This window comes from Bos indicus, chromosome 3 (assembly GCF_029378745.1).
Source record: "Bos indicus isolate NIAB-ARS_2022 breed Sahiwal x Tharparkar chromosome 3, NIAB-ARS_B.indTharparkar_mat_pri_1.0, whole genome shotgun sequence".
In the NCBI taxonomy this organism is placed as follows: Eukaryota; Metazoa; Chordata; class Mammalia; order Artiodactyla; family Bovidae; genus Bos; species Bos indicus.
In genome coordinates this window covers 16,254,800-16,281,941 of record NC_091762.1, presented here as the reverse complement: position 1 = coordinate 16,281,941, position 27,142 = coordinate 16,254,800, and the positions used below count along the sequence as shown (strand labels likewise).

Genomic DNA, 27,142 nt, shown 5'->3' with positions numbered 1-27,142 from the left:
TTTCTTAGAATAATGTTTATTTAAAGTTACATTTCAGAGTAAACCATCTTCAGGAGGGCATGCAGCTTATGTTGGCTACTGCAATACATCCAGAAATTTTAATAAAATCCTTCTGATATACTATAAATTACTAAAGTACTATAGATAGGCACCTGTATTACATACAATCTTCAAATATTTTCAAAACTTAACATTATGTATTAGTTGATACTTAAAATGTTAAGGCCCCAGACAAAGTAACTGAACTGTTAAGAATGTGACAAAAATGAGATGCTTGTCTCCATGATCTTTTGAGAAACCATTTCAGACTCTAAACGTCATGATCCAACCATAGTCCAGGGGCCTCCTGACGATGGCTGTATTAGGTTGCAAATCACCTTTCCTGTGGAAAGGGCAGATTTCAAGATGGCAACTGCTGTGTCATCATTTTCCTGCTAAGGACTCTATCAGAAATCCTTCAGAAAACCCTGCCCTAAATGCGCTTTGTTTTCCCACTGCAGTTTTCCTTCTCTCCATTAGATGGCAGTAACACACCACCATTTTCTTCCTATAGGGTCAGAAATTAACGTGGGAAAAATTAAGGTTCACTGCAGGCCAAGTTTCTCCAAGTAAACGGGGTACAAAAATTGAAGAAGACAATAAAGAATGATTCTAAATAGATCACAAGGCCAAGATAGTGCTGGTTATGGGAAATAAGAAAGAGACAACTAATGAATAAAAGACATTTGTGAGAAAGGTATCAAATAAATTCTGCTAAATATTGTATTAAAAGGATCGGGAGAGAAGGGAAATGAAATATATACCCCCTAGACTGAAGGAAAAATGAGCCATTAACCTTTGACTAAAAAAGGACATTTTAATAGACTAGAAAAGCTACTCTCATTTAAAAAGCAACTGAAGAATGTCTCAAATGCTCAGCTGTTCTTCTGAATTAAGTATTAAGATTTACTAACAGTGGCCATTAACAGAGTAATTACATAGTTAAAATGACCCAATTAAAAAATATGGACTATATTCCCATCTATCTCAAAAACATCTGGCTGGCCCTATAAATTATCTGCCCACACTCCCCACCCTGTGGCAGAGGTCAATAAACGAGTAACTATTCAGCAAAACAGGGAGACTTAAAGCAGCAAAGAAGAAAGGCTCTTTTGATATATACTTCTTAAGAAAATACTTTGGATAACTACAAAGGACACTTCCATCCCCAGAACAGAGTAGGCATATTTGTATTTACCTTTTTGTACATGTATCAACATTTCTCTTTTATTCCTATTTATTTAAATATACCATCTGCAGTGGTTGAAATTCATCCTGATTAAAAAAAAAAAACAACTGTGGCAGCAAAGTAAATAGAAATGTCCCTTCACTCTCTGTCCTTAGAGGCCTGAAACGAGATAATAAACCCATCTTAACAGGCAGCAAAGCATTTTTTAGAAACAAAGTGTGATAAAGAGGCAAGGACAGTCGTAAAAAGGTCCATGGATGCTAAAATTCAAGGCGAATGAGTACAGATTTGTGAACAGACATTGTTCTCTCCAGAAAGAATCAGAAGATATTTCAGGAGACTGAATGAACTCAAGAGAATGAAGACCACAGGAAAACACTTGTATCAGGACAAAGTGACAAAAAAGCCCAAGCATTCAGAGCTCAGAGAGACATGTCACAAGGCTTCAGATCAGCTGGCCCCAGAGGCTTAACAAGGAAGCCATTAGGGACACCCTGCTGGGCCTAATTGTTTTTAGAACATATGGTACTTTGTGCCACCACCCAGCTGTGAATTCCCTGGCTTTTGTCAGCTTGTGTCACAACTTCAGGAAGAAAATAGCAGCTTAGCCCCCCTTCTACGAATTTACTGTTTCTTCTTACTATAACCTCCTGTACAATTGCGAAGGAACTGGACTATATATAAACGCCACATCTCCACTTTTAATTATATAAAGAAAACAGCATGACTGTCACAGAAAAACAGTATAAAGAAAGCACAACACTGAGCCTATGATAGAAGCTCAATAAATACTTAATGTATCAGGTCTGCTTTCAAAATGTTACTTCATTATTACATTCATCACAGTTGCTGGGTATGGGCCAGAAATTATTTAGTGCACAAAGAAACATTTTACAAAGTTTTCAGCATTTAGTAAAATTGGGATACCTGCTGAACTTCCTTTGTAGAATAAGTAAAAAAAACACAAGATTTAATTTCTGGAATGCTGAACTGAAAATAAGCTTAATAGAATGAATTATTTGTATGTGGAAGAAATAAATATTTGGTGAATGGAACCATGGATGCTAAAAATAAAAAAAAAAAAAAATCTTGTACTAAAGACAAGTTGATACACCAGTACATTAAAAAAATTCTATCAGTACTTAAAAAACAGAACATTCTTGACTAATAAAATCATTGAGATCCAGTGAGGAAAAGTTCTTTTCAAATTTTTAAAAACAAAGATCATACAACTCTGGGTACATTCTTAACTGAATAAAGATGTGAATATTTACTAATCTCTAAATCCTAATAGTAGAATGATAACTAATAACCAGAAGGATATGTTTCCCTAAAAGTTAACTGGGTCAACATTTTTTTGTGTATTTAACATTAGTTACAAAAGTTAACTTTTCATTGATGACAGTCAGCACATTTGTATCTGGACCAGTTTCAAGAACCAAATTACAAACCCCAGAATACAGAAACATCTGCTCAGTTTTCATTACAGAGCCACTCACTGGAGCCTTCTCACAGTATGCCATTTCCACAGTTTTTTTTTTTTTTTTTTTCACAGTAAGTACATTGGTGATATAAGTTCATAATAGATCATAAAGATAATGATACTATGAATATTATTTTAATATCTTTAAGCAGTAGAGGTTAGAGAAAACATCAGTCTCTTAAAATATTTTAATATAGTGCAAACCAGTCTGCTTTGTACAGCATGAGAGAAACTGCAGGTTTTAGAGACCCAGTTCCCACAATCAAATCCTATATATATATAAGGGGACCCCATATATATATATATATATAGTTACTCTAAAATGCAAAGTATATCTAATTTTAGGGCTAAAAAGGAAAAATTCAGTTGTTTCAATAACTACTAAAATGGACAAAGATGAAACAAAAGAGACCAGAGGTTCTATTATTCAATAACAATTGTTGAGCTTTGTAAATTTTCAGATTTGTTAAAACTCAGAAATGAAATCTTCGTTGTGTATCTTATTCTGCAACTTAATTCTATAATTCAGAATTATGGCAATACTGCCAATGCTTAATAATATTGGTGATTCTTAAATCACGGGCATCTTCCTTCTTATTTATGCTTATATAACTGATTCGTCAAAAAAGTCCACAGAAATTTAGAAAACACAAACTTTGCTTAGAAGGCTGGCCGACAAAATAATCCTTTGGCCAGACTCTAAAGTCGTGACTTTTTATGGACTCTGGAGTTGAACGAGGACCCTCAAAAGAGAAAGGCAGTTTTTTCCAAAGTGTCCACTGTTACTCATTTTCCACTGTTCACGCTTTTCCCCAAGAAGGGGTCTTATATTACATGCTCTTTGGGTCCGTTTGATCATTTTTTGTTGTTTTATATAAATTCCAAGTTTGTTGGTTTATTTGGAGATTAAGTATCCCAGGGAATAACTAGTGCATTTTTGGAGAACCTTAGTATTTCTGGACTCCTGACTTACCTTTCCTGAGGGTCACGCCCCAAATAGACAACCCTACTCAGGGAGTGGGGGCAACTGGTAAATTACGGTTTCTCGTCGTAGAACTGCTTAGCAAGGAGAAAAGGCACAGGTCAGTAACCAAGAGTCATGGAATGGATTCAAGGCCAAAGACTTCTTGACTTCTAAATGAAGAGTCCTGCTTCCTCCCAAATATTACGGTGCAGTCCAGCCTTATCCCCTGAGAATCCGGTTGGGTGCTGATGCCCTCCTAGGTGTGAGAGGCCCCGCTGGGGCTTTTGGAGGCTGGACCCTGGTGCAGCTTGCTGTGCACAGGGTACAGCAAGGTCATGTGCTCCGCCCCCTTGAAAGGCAGTTTCTCACTGGAGTAATAGTGTACCACTTCCGGGATGCTGCCAAAGACAGCACTCGTCTGATTCAGGGTGTACTTGTTGTCTTTGGTCTGAGCCACTATGATGTGGACGCATCCTTGACTAGTCCTGGAGCAAAACCAAAATTGAGGAGAAGACATGAATGAGTGAGCAGAGGGATCCCTCCCCACTGAAAACAATCTCAGCTGGATTCATAGGCCAACAGGTTCCCAGCCACTCCTGGAACTGTTATATACAAACAGAAGAGCTTTCAGCACTCTAGCAGAGCACACAGAAGCTTCACAACCCTCAGCTAAATGTGCGTCACCCCTGGGTCATTTATCCTTAACACACACAAGTCATCAGGCCCTGGACCAAAAGGGGGGAAAAAAAAAAAATTGCCCAGTCCCTGCTTGCCCCCAAACTGCCAAACTAGTGCTTAAGCCCAAGAGTAAGACCACTGAGGTGAGGTTTAAACTCACCTCTTCTCAAGGCTAAAAAGACATGTGAAAGCTTTCCTCTTTCTTTCCTCCCCAAAGGAAACATTAAGAATAATAATAATAAAACTGTTTCTTCCTCCACCCCCACCCCCCAAGCTGGAAACACTGTTTCTGGTTGTATATGACAGCTGGCACCAAAGGCTCAAAGGTCTAATCCACAAGCACCGGCTTCGGGAACACAGCAAAGCTATTCCTGGCATTGTGTATCTGGTAGCCTATCCCATTTTCTGAGCCATGCTGCTCCCCCCTCAACCTCTTTTCCCCTCCAGTCTGATTGTTTCAGCTGCAGGGGCTCAGCTTCCTCAGGAAGGAAATGCTGTTAGGGCTCCTGACAATGATCCTCCAATATAGCACCACTGAACTCGCAGAGCAACAAGAATTTCCATGACACCAGGCTGATTGGAATAAGCCTACCGGGCAAAAATGAATGTTCTGCGTACAATTGGACAGGGGAGTCATCATAAGGCAGTGTTTCCTTCTTCAACAGAAGAAACTGCTACCAAAATTGCAGTTGGCATTGTGACAATCAAGGAATCTCTGATTTAGTTAAAGCCCCAAACACTAGAGAGTAAAAGAACAACTCAACTATCCGGTTAGAAGTTATTATTTTTATCAGAAATTATTTCTCTAAGAGGACCTACTTTACATCACAAAAGGCAGAAACTAATCAATGTACAATGAAATGAAATAGGGATATTTACCCCTCTTTATCATAAGGGATATCGGGACATTTACCCAACACCAATTGTGAATTCTTTCTTTTTTTGGCTGTACCATATGACTTGCAGGAACTTAGTTTCTTGACCACGGATTGAACCTCGGGCCATGGCAGTGAAAGCGCCGAGTCCTAACCACTGAGCCGCTAGGGAATTCTCTCAATTTTGCATTCTAAACAAAGTATGTCATATTCTGTTGTCCAAGCAAACCTATCTTATTTTCTGTCAATATGTATCCCTGTGGACCATATAAAGTATTGGGTTGACCAAAAAGTGTTAAGATCTTACGGAAAAACCCAAATGAACTTTTTCGCTAACCCAACATATATTTTTGCCTGGTCATTTTCCGATAATAGGAAAGTCTGCACCCCACTCTTCCATCCAGACAGGGAGAGCCCAGGATGCTTAATACTCACTTTAGTGCAATGGAGTACCTACTGGTTCCTGACTCGCTGTTTCGAACCAGATACGCAGCTTCTTTGCAGGACTGTAGTCGACTCTCTGCCTCAGCACGGGTGATGGCACCATGATACCAACTGAAAAATGGGGCAGGGGGAGAAACCATGAGCATCAAGATCCCAATCCAGACAGGGCCTCATTCCATAAGGCAATTTTGGAAATGAACTTCTGATGAAAGTTCAACAGCCTGGACTAGATCCGGCTTCCCATTCAAAATAGACGAAATGAGATCTGGGTAATCCTGGATCACAAAACCTATCCATCACCCCAGAGGGAGTTAACAGGGCTAGAGTCACTTAAAAAGTTTTCCCTCTACACAGGGGAATGGAATTTGAGATCGGGTTCTGGGGCCTCATTTTCCCCTAGGCACAAAGGCCAAAGGCACTGGGCTCAGAAAATGGGTTTTCACCAGTAAGCTCCACCCAGACAAGTATTCAACACCAGAAAGACTTAAAATGAGCTAGTGTGCCCCGCCAAGGCTCTCAGCAAGCTCCCAGCCACCTTGTGTCACGTGTGTCTGGGGAGGAGACTCACGGCTGCTTCTCCAGCGGCAGGGCTGGGTCCACTCGCTCCCCCTCACTGTGGTCAGTCAGGGCTGGCTTCAAGATCTTCTGGGTCCAGCTCTTCTGTCGGTGGTGCTGCCTCGCTGCCTCCTCCTTGACAGAAGGTCGCTCAGAGCCTTCAAACTGAACTGGAAGGAAGGCTCCATTTAACATCAGAGGCCACTGAGATGACCTACGTACAACTCAAAGAAAAGAACTTGTCTGCCTCATCTTAGGAAAGAAGCTTTCCTCCCTCTTTAATTTGAGCTAAAATGTACTACAAAGGCCCTGGGGTACCTGAGCTCCTGCTGTCTGATATCAGATCATACTGCTGGCACCCACACGCAGCCACTTTTACTGCAAGATGTTCATTAATAGAGGATGGTTTTAGAACATGAGGAGAAACCACTTCAGTATATTTCAGAACGTACTTTAAAAAAAACTCGTCCTTTTGGTATATTTAGAATAAAAGACTGAACAGAGTTTCAGGTAATGACTCCTTCCAAGAGTGTGCATTGTTCTATGAAACCAAATGAAGTTTTCACTATGAAATAATAAAGAGAAAAATCAACTGAGAAATAGAAACTACTACAGTGTCTTAACAATGCTATGACATCTAGGTTGGACAGAAGATAGAGAGAGAAAATGAGCAGCATCTAGCCCAGTGGTCGGTAACCAGTAGGGATTTGTGGGAAATAATTCTAAAATAAAACAAAACTGACTTGAGGGTGGGGAGGGAAGGACTGGGAGCCTAGAATTAGCATATTCAAACTAGTATGTATAGGATGGTAAACAACAGCAAAGGGAATGATATTCAATATCCTGTGATAAACCATTATGGGAAAGAATACAAAAAAGAATATAGTATGTATAACTGAGTCACTTTGCTGTACGGCAGAAATTAACACAACACTAAATCAACTATACTTGAATAAAATTATTTAAAAAATTAAAGCACACAAAAAGAAAACCTGATTCAAATATGTGTGTGCGCGCACACCCATGCTCAGTCAGCTCTGACTCTTTGGGACCCCATAGACTAGCCTGCCAGGCTCCTCTGTCCATGGGATTTCCCAGGCAAGAATACTGGAGTGGTTGCCATTTCCTTCTCTAGGGGATCTTCCCTAGCCCAGGGATTGAAATCATATCTCTTGAGTCTCCTGTACTGGCAGGTGGGTTCTTTACCAGCTGAGCCCCGGGGAAAGCCCATCCGGACTCAAATGTTTGCTATCAAACAAATTACCTTTTCTACTCACGCTTTACACTGATGACAGTTTTAATCAAAAGTACTTTACTGTTAGAGGGAAAAGATATCCCTAACTTTTACAATCAAAGGCAAAAGAAATCAGGTGGCCAGATAAATAGAAAAACTATGTCTCGGGAGAAGCAGGAGGGAGACTGACCTTTAATATCTATTGAAAATCTACTCATCAACTTCCTCTTAAGTTATTAAAAACAGTTCACAGCTGAAGAACTGATTCCCTTAGGAGGATTTTCGATAGGAAAAAAAAAAGCTAGCTTCCTCCTGCTTTCCAACCACCTCTCCTATAGTCCATTTGATCCACTACTGCCATCTTATGATAAACAGAGATGTCAACAGGTTGGAGGAACAGCACCAAGAGTTAGAGGCAGCCGCTCTCAATGTGATAGCTTTTAGTGGTGATTAGATAAGGTTTTTCTAGTAGTGATTTAAGGCATTTCCCAAACAGTTGCATACTGCAGGATAAAGGGAAATGAAGATGCCCAAAAAGATAGAGGACCCCTTGCAACATTAAGGGGTCTTCTTCAGTCCTGTTCATTCAACCATAGCCAAATTTTTATTTCCCCATGTCATCAAATTTCTTGGAAAAAGGAACTTGCAGTCGAGGAACACAAAAGTGCCTTGGCTTAACGGGCGGGCGGGGGTTTTCCAGAAGGGAAGATGAAAGAAGGCAGGAGCGGACACGGACCCAGCCCTCACCCGATAGCGCCCGCACGATCTGCTCCTTCTTCCACTCCCAGGGCTGCTCGTACTCGGCCGCGGGCCTCTCGTCGTCCTGGGGCAGCCGTCCGTGGCTGTCCGGAGGCAACCTCGCCTTCCGCTCCGGCCCCTCGGCGGCGAAGGGGCCCGCTTCGGCCGCCGGCTCGTAGGGCGTGTCGTACAGCTGCGGCGACTTCCCCAGCAGCTCCTTGGAGCTCCGGCGCTTCGTCAGCGCCTCGGGCTTCGGGCCGTTCTCTCCAGGCTCGCAGGGGCTGTCGAGCAGCTGAAGCGCCTTCACCAGGGGGTCTTTGGAACCTCGTCGTCTGATTTCTGAAAAACACACCGCACAGAATACTTCTGAAGAAAATGTACCCTGGAAGCCCGGTGATGAACCGAATCACCGCTTCTCTTCCGACCAGACCGGTCTGTCTGGTTGGAAGTGTCCGAGAACACCTGGATTGTTGCTTACCGGGGCTGATGACGGCCCCGCTTGGGGGGAAGGGCCCTACAACTTCCCGCCAGTCCCCTGAGCCAGATACGGGATCAAGTCCAAGGATTAGGGAATCACAACGGAAGGCAGGCCTGCCTCTGGGGCCGTGTGGTTGGAGAGAAGAGAAGGGGCCTCAGAGGACCTGCTCCATAGTTCCTGGTCCCCCTGTCTCCTCTTGAGTATGGGTCATCTTCAAAGGCTTTATGTCTTGTTAGGAAGCTGAGAGCAGTTTATTTTAATAAAAAGTGAGTGTTTACTATATTCAAGCACTGGGCCACATACATTGAGGGAAGATATTTAGGTTCATTAGATAGAGTTTTTGAATTCAAGGTGGTTTCGACCTAGTGATGCATTTACAAATAATGCTTAACAGGCTAGCAAGGACAGAATGTTGTTGTTCAGTCACCAAGTCATGTCTGACTCTTTGAGACCCCACGGACTGCAGCATGCCAGGCTTCCCTGTCCTTCACTATCTCCCAGAATATGTAAAAGAGTTGTTAGGGGGGAAAAACAACAAAACTAATATCTCAAGAGCTAACATTTAGCAATAGTGTACCATGCATTACATATTTTTTTCTAAGTGCATTGTAATTTTCACAACTGCCCTATGAGGTGGACACTATTAGTTCCCCATGTAACAGGACAAAACTAAAGCATAAAGAGTTTAAGGAAATTGCTCAAGATGGCAAGTGCAAAGCCTGGATTCAAAAGCAGGAAGTTGGGCTCTAGAAGCCATACTCTTAGGCACTACACTTGGATTGACTCCAAGTGGAAGAGAAATGGAAGATGCATTTACTTTGATAGAAGAGGTCTTTTCCAGTGGAGGAAGCTGCCTGAGTGATGATATGGAGGTGGGAACAAGAAAGGGCTTGTTCCCATCACAGGGAATCGGGAGAGAAGTTCAAAGGACAGAAGACCAGGAGAGGAGAGGTGGTATGGGAGAAGAAGCTGGAAAAGGCAGGACAGGCACCAAAGTGGAGAAGTTTTAAAAGCCAGAATTAAAAAGTTTCAATTGTTCTGTATACAGTAGTGAACCATTACAAGTTTTTAAACAGGTAGTAACAATTATTATATAATTGTTATAATTGTATATAATTAACAACTATATAAATAACTCTCTCTCTCTCTCTATATATATATATATATTTTTTTTTTTTCTGGAAGAGAACTCCAACACAGTGCACAAGATAGAATAAAGGTATGCTCTGAATGGAAGCCTAGAAATCAATGCAAAGTATCTGATGCAAATCATCTAACCACCGGCCAACCAGCCAGCGAGCCACAGTGGGAAAGCAGTAGCAGAGTCTGGGGACTGAGTAGCTCAGGGCCCAGAGGCATCATGTGTTGAGGTTTAGTTGCTCAGTCGTGTCCAAATGAATCTGCAGCCCCATGTACTGAAGCCCGCCAGGCTCCTCTGTCCATGGAATTTTCCAGGCAAGAATACTGGAGTGGGTTGCCATTTCTTCCTCCAGGGGATCTTCCCAACCCAGGGATCAAGCCCACGTTATGTCTCCCGGATTGGCAGGTGGATTCTTTACCACCAGTGCTACCATGGGCCAACTCAAGCATTGTGCTGTGGTTTCCTCTAAATGCCCACGAGGAAGCCTTTAGTCTGTCTACCCGGTCACAGTGAAGAGGACCTTTTTAAACACAAACATCTCATCACTTGCCATCCCATAAGCTCTCAACTGTCCACTTACGAAGTGCTAACTGCTCAGCATGGCACCGGACACCTTCTGTAGTCACATCACTGCCTACTTCCCTCTCTGATTTTATCTCTCAACAGCACCCTGTCCCCCCCTGAAATCCAATTCTTTGTTCCAACCAAACAGAACTTAAGTTCCCTGCACAGTGCACTGTCTTATGCCTACGGTGTGCTGGTGATCTTCCAATCCTCTGGAGTCTGGCCTAGTATCTCCTCCTCTCTCCAACTGACCTTCTCCAATGCCCCAACTCCCCGCCGGTGGTACCGCTTCCTCAATTCACTCTCACCTTGTACTTCTCTCAGTGTGTAGATTTATTTGTCGACATGTCTGAACTTCCAATTTTGTGGAGACTGCCAGGCCAGGGACCCCCCATGTCTTGTTTGACTTTGTAGGAAACCGCTGTGCTAAATAATGGTTGGATGATGGCTAGGAGGAGGGAGCGAGGGGAAGGAGTTCTAGAACTTCTCCGGGCAGTTGACAACATACATCTGGAGCTCAGCAGAGAGATGAAGGTCAGAGGTACCTGTCAAGGAGTTACTCACACATGGATCATGGCTCGTAAGAATGAAAGCAATCATCAGAGAAAAGGAGGCTGATTAGAAAGGAAAGGGGATCAAAAGCAGAATCTGGGACTTTAGGTAAGGCTGGATAAAAGAAGTGTCACCAAAAATGGCTGAGAAGGAATAGTCAGGTAAGGAAGAAGAGGATCAGGAGACTTAAATGCCACAGAAACAAGGGAAAGTGAAACTTTCTACAAGTAACCGAAAATGGGCATGGTGACGGAGAACCACTGACTCCATCAGACTTCTATAACAAGGAAAGGATGGTAAATGAAACACTCCAGGGAAAAGTTATTAAAATCAGGACATTAAGTCAAAGGAGCAAAATTTACTTGTAGGATGAGGTTATAACTCTGCTGGATAGGGGCCCTTTGCTGCAGCTGGATCCTATAAAACTGCAGGTCTGGTGCATAGAATCACCCGGGGGAGCTTTAATGAAGACTCAGGCCTGGGTCCCATCAACACAGGTCCTGATTAACTGAGCTGGGGGGGCTTCCCTGGTGTCTTGGTGGTAAAGAATCTGCCTGCCAAGCGGGAGACATTGGTTCCACCCCTGGGTAGGGAAGATGACCTAGAGAAGGAAATGATAACCCACTCCAGTATTCTTGCCCAGGAAATCCCATGGACAGAGGAGCCTGGTGGGCTACAGTCCATGGGGTTGCAAAGAGTCAGACATGACTTAGTAACTAAACAACAACAAAAATCTGGGAGCCGGAGCTGTAAAAGCTCCCCCAGGTGATTCCAGTAAGAGAAGCCTGAGATGCACTCCCACTCCACCTGGGTTGCCACCTCAGTTCCTCCTGCGCTCCAGGACTAATCTCATCATTGCTAGCCCTGGCCCAAGGAGAAGGGTTGCCCTAGCATGAAAACCTCCACATCCGAGGAATGTGAGAGCTAAGGACCATTCCCCACCCCCAGGCCAGGAAGGTGCCTCGGGTTGTTTGAGGTCTCCAACATCTCCGGTCCAAGCCTCTTGACTTTCAATTGACAGCTTTTTTTCTTCACTGCTTATTCTAGATGGTGTTATGGAAAACAAGAAACAAAAAAACACACTCTGCTCTTGGTTCAATTAAGATAAGGCTGGAATTTTGGAAAAAGAACTTTTCTACAGAACTAGGAAAGAGAAAACACAAAGGCATTCAAAGGACGAATTTAGAATTTTAGTTTCTGATCAAAACCTAAGTTTATTCTGTTTAGACTGGCACAGGCTGGGGAAACCTTTCCCAAGGTCCTCACCTCAATTCTGTCCGGGTTGACCTAAATGGAGAAAGAGTTGAGTCCAACCTTAAGACAGAAGGAGCCCTGTTCACAGGAAATTTCAATGAGTTTGTGTTAAAATGATGTACCCTGATTAAAATCTTGAGTTCTTATTTCACATGTATTTGGGGCTTACTTTTACGATGAGGGCTTTGTATTCCTTCTAGCTGATAGTCAGTGCACACTTAGAGCTCTGGGAAAAACACTGGAAGGCATACAGTTGAGAATGTTCCATCCCAGGACGATCCCGTGTTGGGGGTGAAATCTGAGGAGTATGATCATCTTTTAAAACAATGTTTAATTAGAGGGGAAAAAAGGGCTTAAGCACAAGGCCTCTCTGCCCCTTCAAGGGGAGTCACCTTCGAGTCCATTCCAGCACCTGGCTGCCCCCAACCTGAGGCGCCATAGAAACAGAAACAATCGCGGGGCTGCAAGCCGACCCTTCCTGCAGGAGAATAGCCCCTGACGTGCAGAGCTGGCTCCGAGAGGAAACGAGCCTGAGAAGGAGGAAATGGCCAGAGGAAGCTACACCCTGGCTCTGCCGATAGAGGCCATTTACCACGGCAGACAACAGAATGCAGCCAACGGGCTACAGATAAACACCCATTTCACCAAGGGCTGGACCGAGGCCTGACCTGCACCAGTTCAAATCTGCAACTGGTTGCCGAGAAACATAATATGGGCCGAAAATTTTTCCCTTCTCAGTTTCCAACTGTAGCTGTGCAGAATTACGCCATTTATATTTAAAAACATCAGAAGACCAAGACTTTTTTTGTTGTTAAATTATCCAGTTAGCAATTAATAGTCCCCTATTCTTGTTCAGGGGTTTCCCTAGTGGCCCAGTAGTAAAAAAAAAAAAAAAATCTGCTTGTAATGCAGGAAATCTGGGTTCCATCCCTGGGTCGGGAAGATCCCCTGAAGAAGGAAATGACAACCCATTCCAGTATTCTTGCCTGGGAAATCCTATGGACAGAGGAGCCGGGCAGGCTACAGTCTATGGGGTCAGAAAAGAGTCAGACACAACTTAAGAGACTAAACAACAGTAACATATTTGTTAAGAATTCTCTTTGCAAATGGAATTCTCTCTCCAAAGTGTCTAAATAATTGTGATATCTTTCATGGATGCATGCACTAGGCATGTTGCACCTGCATTTCAGTGAAGCCCAGTGTAATACAGCAAGAGATGCTAGCCCATTTGCACAGATGAATAAACTGAGGCTGTGCAGTAGTCAGTGGGGCAGCCCACTGCCTCCAGAGCCCTTGCTTTCTCTACCATATCTTACTTTAATGTAGATTTAATGTAGAATATTAGTTACAATTTTTGTAACATACCTTTCCCTTAGTCCATTTCATGTATTCAAAACATCAGACTTAGAGCCCTATAAAGCTCCATGTTCCCCTTAGAATCAGAAATAGGGATCTTTTATCAGTGCTCAAGCTTTTGATTTAAAATTAATGTTTTCCTATTAAACAAATCTAAATATCTGAACAAAAGCAGGTATAAATCAGAAGTCCTGAAACTTAAGTTTAACAAACAAAATACAGACAAAATAAGTAAATCAAAAAAGCCTTCTGTCTTTTCCATAATGGACAGTTTTTTAAATGGAGGTTCTCCTTTAGATTTGACTATCCATACCAACCAATAAAACCATTTGGAGGCAAAAACCAAAATTTAAAGATACCCTGTGACTGGAGCTCTGTAACTAAAGCCACAGGGTGCTGGGTGACCTGGTATCCCAATTCTCCAACCACATAACTGGGACAAGTTATTGAATCTTTCTGAATCTTAGCTGCCTCCTCTGTCAATCAGACACTTCTAACGCCCACCACACAGGATGGTAGGATTCAGTAAGGTAACTTGGCAACTTGGCAACTAGGAGACACTCGACTTGTGTGACAATCAGCTGCAGAAGGAACTCACATGCTGAACGATGGCTCATTTTAGGAAACTTCGAAAAACTCTCCCAATGCTAATGTTTTCATTTGGTGGGAAAAACTCATCATGCTAAATTAAGTGGAACGTTTCTGCTAATTATTTAGCTAAAATGTTCCTGCAAATTTAGCAGAAGAACAATAGGTTTAAACTAATATTGCCTCATATTCATTGTCCTATCTTTTTCATAAAACAATCCTTCGGATAAATCTAAGTGAGAATTTACTCAGAAATTTACAAATCTTTAGCTTTTAAAAGTTAAAAGCAAAGTTTTGGGCAAAGGGAAATCTGGGGAGTCTGGGTCCCACAGTTACTTAGCCATAGGAAAGTAATAAATGCCTCTTAATTTCTATCCCTTCCTCTGTTTCCTGAGGCAGATCATGATTTTCATTCTTTCTTCACGGCATCTAGCACATTTCTCAGTGATGTCTTTTCTGCTGTTAGGTCTGTTTGCCCCTTGGGTTGTAAGGTTCATAAGGACCTGGGACCTGTGCATCTTCATCCTTGGGTGCCTGGAGCCCAGCGTAGGGCCTGGGACATGGCAAAGAAATGCCTGGGAAATTTTTGTTGGCTGTTACAAAATACCATCATGAACACTGTGCTATACATCCAAGACATTGTTGAAATCAGGCATGTTACTCCCGCTTCACAGGTATTAAAAAGGCAGTATAGAAATTGGGAGCTCCACAATTAAATTATATTTATCAGAACCCTCTCTGTCTTCTGCAGAAATTCTGAAATAAACAATTTTGTTTATTCCCCTAAGATTTCTCAAAAAATATGAGACATTTCTGAACTTGGACTTTGACAAGCCTTACAGGGAGCAAACTGAATAAAAAAGGTAAAAGGAAAAAAAAAAGAAAGAAAACCCACCCAGTAGCAAATCTTTTATTTCCAGCTTCCGGTAAACTCACTTCCTGTTATTCTGTCCAGCTGTGTAACCTATGTGTAGAATAAGAGGTATATCCTCTACATTAATTGAGTAGGTGTTTTGTGATATTTTAAATATCTTTTAAAATTCACCAATATAAAATTTTTTAAAAGAGCAAAGAGAAAAAAATTATAATTCTTAAGTTAGTAATTAAATTTTTTAATAAATTTGAATTTATTCTCTAATTGAATGTTTTACTGTTGCATTCCTAAATACATTTATTCCTGTAAACTGTTTAAAGCAAAGCCTGGGACTTAATATGTGCTCCAATATTAAATGCTAGCTACTACTATTATTACATTTATTTCATATTGGACACTGACTTTTATTTTTTTAATTTTAAAATTTTATTCATTTTTTTTCTAGAAAAGCAACAAGTTATATACAAACTTTCGACTTCTAAATACAACTTTGTGAGTCTGAGTGGAAAGATGCCTTGTTGCTGTTCTTGCTGTTTAGCTGCTAAGTCGTGGGGACTCTTTGTGACCCCATGGACTGTAGCCTACCAGGCTCCTCTGTCCATGGATTTCCCAGGCAAGAATACTGGAGTGGGTTGCTATTTATGTGTAAAGTTTAAAGTGCTTTTGCATATACCATTTCGAATGTGTCCTGAGGTACCTTGGTGTAGAAACCATACCATTCAGTCTGGAGTGGGAAGATCTGGGTTCTAATTTATGTTCTGTCTCTTAAAGAGCCTTACGAACATCTTATGAGCTTCAGAAACTCTTTGATCTTATTTTCTACCCTGTAACAAGGGGTAGTATTAGCGTCCCCTAGTTTTCAGGATTTTGTGAGGATTATATGGGGGGAAATTATTCATTTTTAAAAAGCAAAGTAGTTTCCCTACTATCAGTGTGGATCCATAAGAAAACGAAACAAATCCACCCCCCCAAAATCTCAGATAATATAAACAACTTATCCCAATTAAAGAGAAAGAGAGGAATAAAAACCAAAGGACAAAGAAAAGTGAATTAAAGCAAAACATTATTATTTTTTTTTTTTCAGAAAAGCTTTTCCCTCAGTTTTATGTAAAAGAAAATCTTTTCCCCTATTCAAGTCTCTGATATTTTTTAGAATTCTAAGTTCATTTTCACTTCCTTCCATTCACAGATTTCAGGAGAGGTCACAGTCCAGTGGCCTTCAGGGCCGTCGCCTGGCCAGGCCGCACCCCCCGAGATGTGATGCCTTATCTCTGTGAGCAGAGAGCGGGAAACAGCAGAGCTTTCCTGCTGCGGCTCCGGCCCTGAAGCCTGTCCTGACCCTTTCAGGGCACTGTGGCTACCCTCCTGCTCCACTTTCCTGAGACTATGCTTATGGAGCCTGCGCTTGACAGCCTTTCAATCTGTTTTTAAACAGAAGAGACAAAATCTTTCATGTGTGATCAATTATTCCTTTCCCAGGCATGAGACCCAGGACATCTGAACAAGGCTCCCTTGAGTCAGCCCTTAGAAACAGCAGTTTTTCATTATGGAGTAAAGAAAGCGTACTCTAAAATTTCACAAATAAATCTAAATAATTAGTTTAAGTGTTGTTTACACCAAATTAAGAAAATATGAATAAAAGGAAAAGTATGACACCCAAAAAAATGACAAGAGTGTTTGCTCGACTTCCAAGTCGGAATTATTCCCCCTTGGTACAGATTTACGACTCCCATTATGGATGTCAAAGTTTTGACAGTGGCCAAGAGGTGTATTTAAATTACCTGAAAACTGGAGATCACATCCTGAGAAGATCTGCAAATTCTCAAGTGTCACTTTGCATAGAATTAGAAAAACTTTAAAGATCCCCCGCAAACTCTAAAACTGAAGGATACAAAACCATTAAGGATATTAGCTAGATATTTTGACTTCAGTTTTGGGTCTAATTTCTGTTTCTTCCCCACAGGAGGATCTGATAAAGTTCCTTCATCTCTCTTCCCCAAATACACACTGGTTCTTATTTATTATTTTTTTACTATATTCCAAGTTGAGTGTGAGATTTCAGTATAAAGCAGCTCCTGGTTACAAACCTGTTATCATTTGCTGGGCATCATAGGGTTCCATATAACCGTCGTTCTCCCCTACTCTCTCTGCATCCCTTTGACCTTTCGTCCGTTTAGCATCGTAAGGGTCAGCATAGTCTTCTAAAATGATGACCTGTAAGAAAACCAGACAGGGAAGTTGCTAACAATTATCACATACCAGAGTGACGATGGTACCAAAAAAGTTACTAAAAACCTGCAGACCCCCAAAGAGTTCAAAATTTCCAACCAGCTCTGAAGAGCTTTTGCACTTGATCACATTATCATCCACCCAGCTGGACAAACATCTGGTTTATTTTGGTAGTATAATTGATTGGTAACAATCTATTCAAGCTTTCCTGCTTATCCCCAAGGCTCTGTTCACCTCCCTCTCTCTCCCCAAGCAATAAGGCATTTGCTGGTTAAAGTGTGGCAGGGAGGATGGCAGAGGGTGAACGATATCTATGCCTTTAGAGTAGAAGAAAATAAACTCGTCTACTACCTCTTCTATGATTTTGGTTTTTTTTAAAATGCCAACTATTTGAGCAACATAGCCATGGTAAGTCAGCTCATCACTCACTGATACTGCACGTCCACTGGCACTGGCTAGGCAGTGAGAGGGAACAAAATAAGACCAAGACCTTCTTCTAATCCTCAAGGGATTTGTAACAGCTCTAAAGAAATAGGCTTCATAACAAGAAGCCTAAGAAACAGGTCAGAGCTAAACAGTACTGTGGGGGTTCTAGGTTCAATGATTTATAAATGCACTGATTCTCAAAGACAACCATCAGATCGTTTTTTTTTTAAATATTCTTTCTTTTCATTTTTTGGTTGCACTAGGTCTCTATTGCTGTGCGTGGACTTTCTCCAGTTGCGGTAAGGGGGCTGCTCTTCGTTGCGGTCCAAGTGCTTCTCATCGCTTCTCCTGTTGAGGAGCACAGGTGCTCCAGGCACACAGGCTTCGGGAGTTGCGGCATTCGGGCTCAGGAAGTTGCTCGCAGGCTCTAGAGTGTGGGTTCAGACGCTGTAGAGCACGAGCTTAGTTGCTCTGAGGCGTGTGGAATCTTTCTAGCCCAGGGGTCGAACCCGTGTCCCCTGCACTGGCAGGAGGATTCTTATCCACTGTGCCACCAGGGAAGTTTTCATCCGTGTTTGTGACAGAAAGCATCCATCCTTCCAAAAACAGGAGGGTGCCTGGGAAGGTGGTGTGAGTGCAATAGTTGTGTAGTGCCTCAGCTGAGTGACAATGTGGGAGCCTGCGTCTGACAGGTACTTCTCAGGAAGGAAGAGTTATATTTTTTCTGGGGGGAGAGGGGCTGCACTGCAAGGCACCCAGGATCTTAGTTCTATGACCAGGGTAAGAACCCCTGCCTCCTGCAGTGCAAGCTCAGAGACTTAACTGCTGGACCACCAGGGAAGTCCCAAGAAACATTCATTTTTAAAAAGCACAGCACTTCCCCTATTATCAATGTGGCTCCACAAATAAACAGCTAGGATAGTATAAATAAAGCATGTATTCCAGTTAAAGAGAAAGAGAGGGATAAAAAAACCAAAGGTAAATCAAAATTAAGGGAAGAAGCCCAGCCCTTTATACAATCTCTGATTATATTCTCCAAAGAGTTCACGGAGAAGAGCCACTGGGGCTGGGAAAAAAAAATCCAGATAAATGGGGAGAAGTGAGGAGGAGGGGCAAGCTGGATGAGAGTTTTCTTCCTGGGAGGAGATGGCCTAAGAAACTTAAGACATAGAGAAGCAAAGACCATGAAAATAACTGGGCAGTCACTGCAGAGGACTGTGGTTACCACTCCCTCTCTCACTCCATGCTTCTTGCCTGTTCAGGTGTCCTGCATCCCCAAGGTACAATAAGGAGCAAGAAGCATGATACTCAGCACTCGGCTGCAAGGTGCTGATGATCTAGGTAAACACACACACAGACCACTGATTAATGTCTGGGTGAGCTGCCATCTTCCCAAACTCTCCCTCCAGTGTCTGGCACTCGGGTGGGCATGCTGTAAATGCCTGGACAGAGTAAACGGAGGGATGAACAGAAGGGCCAGGGCAGACACACACGTTATGTGCTGCCGGCCCCTGACCCCACCCAGGGGGGCAGCCATGTTTGAAGCCTGGGCAAGAAAAAGTTCTCACGACAGGGACATGATCATCTGGGCTAAAGTCTGAGAGCGAGGTGTGAACTTTCTCTTCACTTTTTAAAAACAAACAAAACCCCAACTCATCTCTGTACGAATGAAGTGGGTCTCTTCACACTTCTTTTCTTAACTCTCTCACGTTGGACGGTACCCAGAAAACCTCCGGCGTGTAAGAAGCAGGAAACACCTTCTCTCCTGATCTGTAATTTCCTTCAGGGCATTTCCTTGTCCTGTTCTATATCCTCCACAACCCTAGCCCTTAGAGCCCCTCGCCCTCTATCCTACCTGGCTCCTGTACAAATGTTCATGGGATGAATGCTGCTGCTGCCGCCGCCAAGTCGTTTCAGTTGTGTCCGACTCCATGCGACCCCACAGACGGCAGCCCACCAGGCTCCTCTGTCCCTGGGATTCTCCAGGCAAGAATACTGGAGTGGGTTGCCATTGCCTTCTCTAATGCATGCAGGCATGCTGAGTCGCTTCAGTCGTGTCTGACTCTGTGCGACCCTAAGGACAGCAGCCCACCAGGCTCCTCTGTTCATGGGATTCTCTAGGCAAGAATACTGGAGTGCGTTGCCATTTCCTTCTCCAATGGGATGAATGAAAGGGCTGTGAACTTGGGGTGCTAGTGAAGCGTGGAGAAACTCTGTACTGGGTAAAAGTGCAAGGAATGATGGAGTTTCCAGCAGAGAGGGTGGGTAGTGGCTAATCCATTCCCTGGAGCTTTAAAATTCATACTTAAGCAGTTTAAAGGTGACCATTCCTTATGCTCAAGAAGAATAAAAGTTATACACAAGTCTAGCTTTGCAATTCTCCTGGATTTCTAAATTAAAATACACAACATCTACAAGGGAGTCAAATTCAACAAAGCACCCGCTTGTCTCATTCAATTATTCTTCTAAACTGATAACAAAATTAAATGGAAAGTACATTTCTGCCAAGTTGCCAAGGCTAGAATAAGAATTTTTCAAGATTAAACAAACCAATTATTTTAAATGGTCATCATTTAAAATGATGACTTAGCGGTCATCAATGTCAGAAAAGGAAAATAAATCCTCATCTTCTCTGAGGTATAAAAATCCCTAGAGTGCAGCGGGTTCACGATGCTCCCTTCCCACTGTTAGGCTTCAGTAGGGCAGAGATGGTCCAAGGGAGATTGTATTCTTACCGTGTCTTGCTGCTTAATGATCTTGCCCTTGTCCAGTTCGGGGCCCAGAGACGAAGGGGAAGAGGACGCGGAGGAAGAGCTGCTGCTGCTACTGCTGCTGCTACTACTGCTGCTGGGGTAGTTGCTCTTCCCGTTCTTCTCCTGAGTGTCCACTTTGATGAGCCTGTTGATGTAGGTGCTGCAGCCTGAGCTCTTGGCCGCGCCCCGGTGGGGCTCCTCCTCGGTGGCCCGGGAGTTTTTGCGGCCTTTGCCCGCGGCGGCCTGAATCAGGCCCTGCAGGCTATCCCGGGACAGCCGGCTGTCCTTGGCGGGGCCGACCCCGGCCCGGCCGCTGCCCAGCTCGGCCGCCGAGTTCTTGCGGCCCTTGCCCGGGGCGGGCCCGGAGCCGCCCGCCTCCGAGTTCTTGCGCAGTTTGCCGCCTCCCCCGCCGCCGGGCTTGGCCCGCTCCGACACGGTCTTCAGGTTCAGGGGGAACTCCTTGAACCACTTGGCCGCCATGAGGGGGGCCCGGCCGACGCGGCTCAGGAGCGTCGTGGCCGCGGAGCAGGCGAGCGAGGAGGCCCAGCTTAGACACGGAGAGGCGCCAGGGACCGGGGGCCACTGCATTCCCCGGGGCTGGGTTGCTGGAGGCCGCGGCAAGGCCCCGCGACGGCTGCTCTGCTGGTCCCCGGCCGGCCGTCGCCCACGCCCCGCAGGGTGGGGCCCCTACGGCCCGAGGCAGGGGGCTCAGGGCGCCGAGCGGGCGGACGCGGGCCGCCGCTCCGGACACGGACGGCGACAGGCACGACGCACCGGGGCTCCGCCCGAGGTCGTCTTCAGCGCCTGCACGGCCGGGGGTTCCGCGGCTCTCCGGAGGCGGCGGGCGCCGGGGGCTTCCCCTGCTTTTTCCTCCAGAAGTGGGAGAGGCCGGGCCCACGGAAGCCCCGGGACAGCCCTGCCCACACTCCCGGGGACCAGGGGTACGGAGCGGAGGCGGCGGGAGTATCCCTGGCACCGCGACGGACGGTGGGCAGCCAGCGGCCCGACCGCCCCCTCCTCGCGCCCCTCCCCTCCGAGGCTGGCGCCTCCCCGCGCGCTACCTCCCGCCCAGATCCGGGGGCGCCGGGGTCAGCGCCTCTGTAGAGGCGGGTCTGGGGGTGCATGTTCAGGGGAAGGGAGCAGCAGCTTTACGTGCTGACCGGTTGTGCCCGCGTGGTTAGGGCCTCCCACTTTTTGCACAAGCAGCTCCCCATCACCACCGAGCGGGTCACGACCAGGCGCTGTCTTCAAACTCAGCCCGAGTGCGCCACGTGCACCTCTCCAACCCAGGATGGGAGCTCTTCCACTCCCAAAAGAGCTAGAGGTGCGTCGCGGTTACTCGCTCCACTGTCTCTGCAAGCATATTTTGGGGATGTGTGTGAGAGAGTGCCTACTAAAAGCAGGGGAAGAGGCCGCGGGCACTGGCCCAGGAGCTGCTGCAGCTACGGTCCCGGGTAGAACGGCTGGCTCTGCGCCGAGAGCACCCAGCTCTTCTCGCCCCACCGGGGCTGCAGCCGCGGTGGGGGATTGGCTGCGGACGAGCGGCCCCGCCCCGCGCCCCGCGGGCGTCGGAGGCAGGCGGAGCTCCTAGAGAGGAGGCGCGAAGGCTTGGCGTCTGGGCCGCTGGCTGGACGCACCTGGCCCGGGAGAGGTACGGTTTGTTGGTTCCCGGCCCCGGGCTGCCGGACGGGGAGTAGCGGGCGTCGGGAGGCACTTGAGGAAACTGCACCCCTCATTTTCACTCCATGGTGGTGGGGCGAATGTTCCCCCTCGGGCTTTATCGCTTGCTTTCGCCTGGCGGCAGAGCTAATTTTTGGTGGGGTTGGCGGGTGGGAGTGGACCGCAGAGACTGAATCCGTGCAGATGGGGAGCATTTCGTGCAGTACTGCGGGGCACTTTAGGTGAAAAGACGCCTCGGCCATCTTCCTCCCTTTCGAAGCAGTTTAAAAACTTTTTAGCTTAAAAAACTGAAAGCGCTGTTGAGGCTAACGCAGTATGTTCTAAATCCACTCCAAACCGTGGAGACTGAATGGACTCGCAGACTACCTGGTTACGGCCTCCGAGCCTCCAGGACTTCGTTTCTACAGTGGGGTGATAATGACAAGTTCTGAGAATTTCCGTGAGGGTTAAATGAGACTGTGCATTAGCCGTTTAGTTAGCATAGCACCGAAGGCCCTTAAAAGCATCCTTGAAAGATTTATGCTGGGCCCTTGCTTGAAAGTGTTATTGCCTGCCCTGTTCCAGAAGCCCTTAGACTTCCAGGGTTACCAGGAATTTGGGAGTAACACCTGTAGCCTGATTCTGCCTACAAACCTTTCTGGTTTTATTCATCAATACTTCAGCCTTTGAATTATCTTAATCACTGTTAGCTCTATTTAAATTTAGCAGCTACTAGAGCAGTTTGTTTCTACAGCTGGAAACAATTCAAAGCAGAATTACTACATTCTTTTAAAATTTAACGTTTTAATTTTTGTTTCTCCTGAGGTAAAGGAAAAAATTCCTTCAGAATGATTTTGAAAAAACCAAGGCTTTGAAGTCACAGACCTGAATTACCTCAGTATCTTATAACCTTAATCAAATCATCTGATGCCCTTTTGCTTTGACCTTCCCATCAGTAAAATGGGACAGTATTACTCTGAAGCATCATAGAAAAGTGCCAATGAAATCTATAAAAATAAGCACAGTGCCATTTATTGAGCTCTTAATTCATGGCAAGTGCTTGAAGATCTCGCTTCACCTTGTGGTCTATGGCATTGGCGTTTATAGCTGATTGACGATGTTGTGTTAATTACTGCTGTACAGCACAGTGGTTCAGTTATACGTATGTACTTTTTTTTTGAAACATTCTTTTCCATTATAGTTTATTTATTGAGTGGAGTTCCCTGTGCTATACAGTTCAACCTTGTTGATTATCCGTTCTACGTATGAACGCTTACACTTGCTAACCCCGCCCTCCCTGTGTCCATGATTCTGTTTCTGTTTCATAGGTAGGTTCACTTGTGTCATATTTTAGATGCTGTGTATTGGTGATACCCTATGGCATTTGTCATTCTCCTTCTGCTTGCTTCATGTTACTCTCCAGTTATATCCATGTTGTTGCAGATGGCATTATTTCATTCTTTTTAACGGCCGAGTAGTACTCCAGTATATAAATGTACCACATCTTTCTTATCTGTTCGTCTGTCTGTGGACATTTAGGATGTTTCCATGTCTTGGCTATTGTGAATAGTGCTGCTATGAACATAAGGGTGCCTGTGTCTTTTTGAATTATAGTTTTGTCTAGATATATGCCCTGGAGTAGGATTTCTGGATCATATAGTAATTCTATTTTTAGTTTTCTGATGAACCTCTCTATTGTTTTCCACAGTGTCTATACCAACTTACATTCCCACCGGTGTAGGAGGGTTTCCTTTTCACCACACCATCTCCAGCATTTGTTATTTGTAGACTTTTAAAATTTTATTTTTGTTTTTGACTGCACTGGGTCTTCGTTGCTGGGCATAGTAGACTTCTTCTAGTTGCAGTGAATGGGGGCTAGTCTTCAGTTGTGATGCGTGGGCTTCTCATTGCAGTGGCTTCTCTGGTTGTAGCACTCAGGCTTAGTTGCCCCAGGCAGGTGGGATCTTCCTGGACCAGGGATCAAATCTGTGTCCCCTGCATTGGCAGGTGGATTCTTAACCACTGGACCACCAGGGAAGTCCTGGTTATTTGTAGACTTTTTGATGATGGCCATTCTGACTGGTGTGAGATGGTACCTCGTTGTAGTTTTGATTTGCATTTCTCTAGTAATTAGTGAGGTGGAGCATCTTTTCATGTGCTGGCATAGCGTTGTGATTCCTATTTGACAGGGAAGACATGCCCAAGGTCGCTGGGCTGCACTCAGAGCTGCCTCTGTCTAACGCCACTGTGTGGAGGCAGCTGTGGTTTTAAAGTTGCTCCTAGTACCTGTATTTTCTATTTGCTGTCATAACAAATCACCACTTGTTTAGTGGGTTAAACAACACAGCCTACATTCTGTTCGTCAGAAGCCTGACACATGTATCACTGGGCTAAAATCAAGGTGTCAAGAGGGCTGTATTCTTTCTGGAAGTCTCCGAGGAGAATCTGTTTTCTTGCCTTTTTCAGCTTCTAGAGGCCACCTGTTTTTTCTGGTTCATGGCCCTCTTCCTCTGTCTTCATAGCCAGCAACAGCAGCTTGGTTCTCATATTGCATTGCTTTAGTCTTGCTTTTCTTGTCATTTCTGTGTATCTGACTATCTTCTCTGCCTCCCTATTCCACTTTTAAGGATTCCTGTGATTACGTTAGGCCCTTACAGATAATCGCTGTATTTTGAGGTCAGCTGATTAGTGACTTCAATTCCATCTGCAGCTTTATTTCCCCCTTGCCATGTAATTAAACATATTCATAGGTGTGATATTGCGATTCATAATATATATTTGATTTTCATCTGGTTTCTGTCACTGAGCTTCTGAAATCCTTGAAATTTCCTAAATGAGGAGAGACGGGAAGGTGTCTTTTTGTCATGCTGAGGTGACCTTAGCAAACACCAAGTAACCTAAGGAGCGGGGCTGACTGGTTAGAGGGTCAGAATTTACACTCCTCTCTCCCGCCGCCCCCCATCTCTGGGGAGACAAGAAGGGCTAATCAGTCCTGCCTCTGCCAAGAGGCCTTCACAGAAAACCCCAAAGTATGGACTCTGAGAGCTCTGGGTTGGTGAACACAATAGAGCAGATCCTGCAGGATCTGAGGTGGAGCTGATGTAATAATAGAAATTAAGTGCACAATAAGTGTATGTGCTTGAATCATCCTGAAACCACCCCCAGCCTCCCGTCCATGGAAGAAGTGTCTTCTGTGAAACTGGTCGCTGGTGCCAAAAAGGTTAGGGACTGCTGCTGTAGCGATGTGGGGACAGTGGTGCACCTGGAGAGCATGGACACCCTGTGCCCTTGCCCTATACCTCACCCTGTGGACCTCTTCCATCTGCTACTCCTAAATGACACCCTTTTCAAACAAATGATAATCTGGTAAGGAAGATGTTTCTCTGAGATGTAAGCCACTCTGGCTAATTGATGGGACCCAGGAAGAGGTCGTGGGAACCTCCGGCTCTAACTGGTCAGGCAGAAGCACAGCTGACCACCTGGGTTTGCAGGCGGCTGGCCTCTGAAGGAGTGGGGAGGGAGGTTGGCAGTCCTGTGGTACTGACCCCTGAATCTATGAGATTGATGCTATCTCTGGGTGGATAGTGTCAGAATCGAGTTGAATTTTAGGCCACCCAGCTGGTGTCCGGAGCATCACTTGATGGTGTGAGAAAACTGCTCCCCTAACATCAGAACCCTAACAGGTCCTGGGGATTAGCATGTGGCCCACTTTGCCGGGGGTGGGGACATCATTCTGCCTGCCACAGTACCTGTTTGGCAACGTGGCGGTGACTGACTGGCATTCCTCTAAAACTGTGGCTGGTTGGCTTTGCAGGAGATCCGGTTGGAAAGAAACTGCAGCATGTAAGTTGCTTCCTTTTGCTGATAAACGGGCCTCCTTCCACCCCGCAGCCTTCTCTTCCTCCTCCACCTGCCTTGTCCTGCCCAGAGTTTAGGAGTCAGTCTCAGCATTTCTTGCCTGTTGATTTTGACCGTCATGCTTATGCTCAGTCACTTCAGTCCTGTCCCAACTCTGCAGCCTCACGGACTGTAGCCTGCCAGGCTCCTCTGTCCATGGGGATTTTTCAGACAAGAATACTGGAGTGAGTTGCCATTTCCTTTACCAGGAGATCTTCCTGACTCGGCTCGAACCCACATCTCTTGTGTCTCCTGCATTGCAGGTGGATTCTTTACTGCTGAGCCACTGGGGAATCTGCTTTAACTATTAAGGATTAAAAAAGTCCAGTGGAGGGCTTCCTGGCTTGGAACCCGAGTCTGGAAGGAGAAAGGGAAACCCTCTGTCAGGAAGAGTATGGAGGCTTATGCAAGGCCCTGCTTGTTATGCCCAAACTCCTCTCGTTGGAGTTTGGCCTTGGGAGGTGCAATGCTAAGTCCTGCATTTGACAGGTCCTGCAGCAGCAGTGACTTCCGACCCTCTGCAAAAGTATTTGGGGAGAATGGCGCGTTGGAGGAGCAGAAATCTCCAAGTGAGTTAGCCTGGGGGTGGTGTTTGGTGCTGGGACCCTCAGACTGTAACCTGGATCCCAGTTAATCTACTCAATTTCTGTTCAAGCATGAAACCTGGCACCCGCCTTCTCTGTCCTTGCTCTAGTCAGCCCCCACATTTCTTTTCACATGGTGGATGTGTCCCCCTGCCACCCACCATGCATGCAGACCCTCAGTCACTGTCTCATTGGCTGCTTCTAACCCCATACTCTAATCCTTGCCTCTTTCCATTTCACTTTCCAGCATCTCCAAAGTGACACCGCTCTAAAACATACATGTGTTGATATCAGCTCTCTGATTAAACCCTTTACCACCCCCTCAGCCAGTGGGTTCCCCTGAGACTGCTGTGGGCAGCAGTCAGTGATGTCAGCGGCTGGCCTGGCCTGCCTCTCTTGCCCCTACTTTTTCTGCTCACCCACATGCAGCGTTTGATCTAGCTATTCCCCACCCCATGCAAACTCCCAAACAAGCCGGGCCTTTTCCTGTGTCCATGTCTTTGCATGTGCTATGCCCTCTGCCTGGATTCTCTTCCACCTCCCTCCTGCATTAATCCCCTTCCTTACCTCCTTCAGCTGACTGTTAAC

The 27,142-nt window shown here is 45.0% G+C and overlaps 2 protein-coding genes across 5 annotated transcripts in view; one reads left to right on the top strand and one right to left on the bottom strand.

Annotated features, from left to right (window-relative positions):
* Nucleotides 1-21,145, bottom strand: SHE (Src homology 2 domain containing E). The gene is made up of 6 exons (XM_019954439.2): nucleotides 20,397-21,145; nucleotides 17,094-17,220; nucleotides 8,209-8,538; nucleotides 6,241-6,397; nucleotides 5,664-5,783; nucleotides 1-4,160 (listed from the first exon to the last, which is right to left on the bottom strand). Exons 1-6 carry the CDS (start codon nucleotides 21,000-21,002, stop codon nucleotides 3,932-3,934), a joined length of 1,569 nt encoding a protein of 522 aa, XP_019809998.2. The 5' UTR covers nucleotides 21,003-21,145; the 3' UTR covers nucleotides 1-3,931.
* Nucleotides 21,146-21,554: 409 nt separating this feature from the next.
* TDRD10 (tudor domain containing 10) overlaps nucleotides 21,555-27,142 on the top strand; it is a 53,199-nt gene continuing 47,611 nt past the window's right edge. For 2 of the 4 annotated variants that reach the window (XM_070785581.1, XM_070785583.1), the window contains exon 1: nucleotides 21,888-26,539. In XM_070785581.1, the coding sequence (XP_070641682.1) occupies nucleotides 26,365-26,539 (175 nt within the window). In that variant the 5' untranslated portion in view covers nucleotides 21,888-26,364. Of the gene's footprint in view, nucleotides 21,739-21,887; nucleotides 26,540-27,142 lie in introns of those variants that run through there. The other 2 variants (XM_019954421.2, XM_019954428.2) reach the window with 2 other exon arrangements.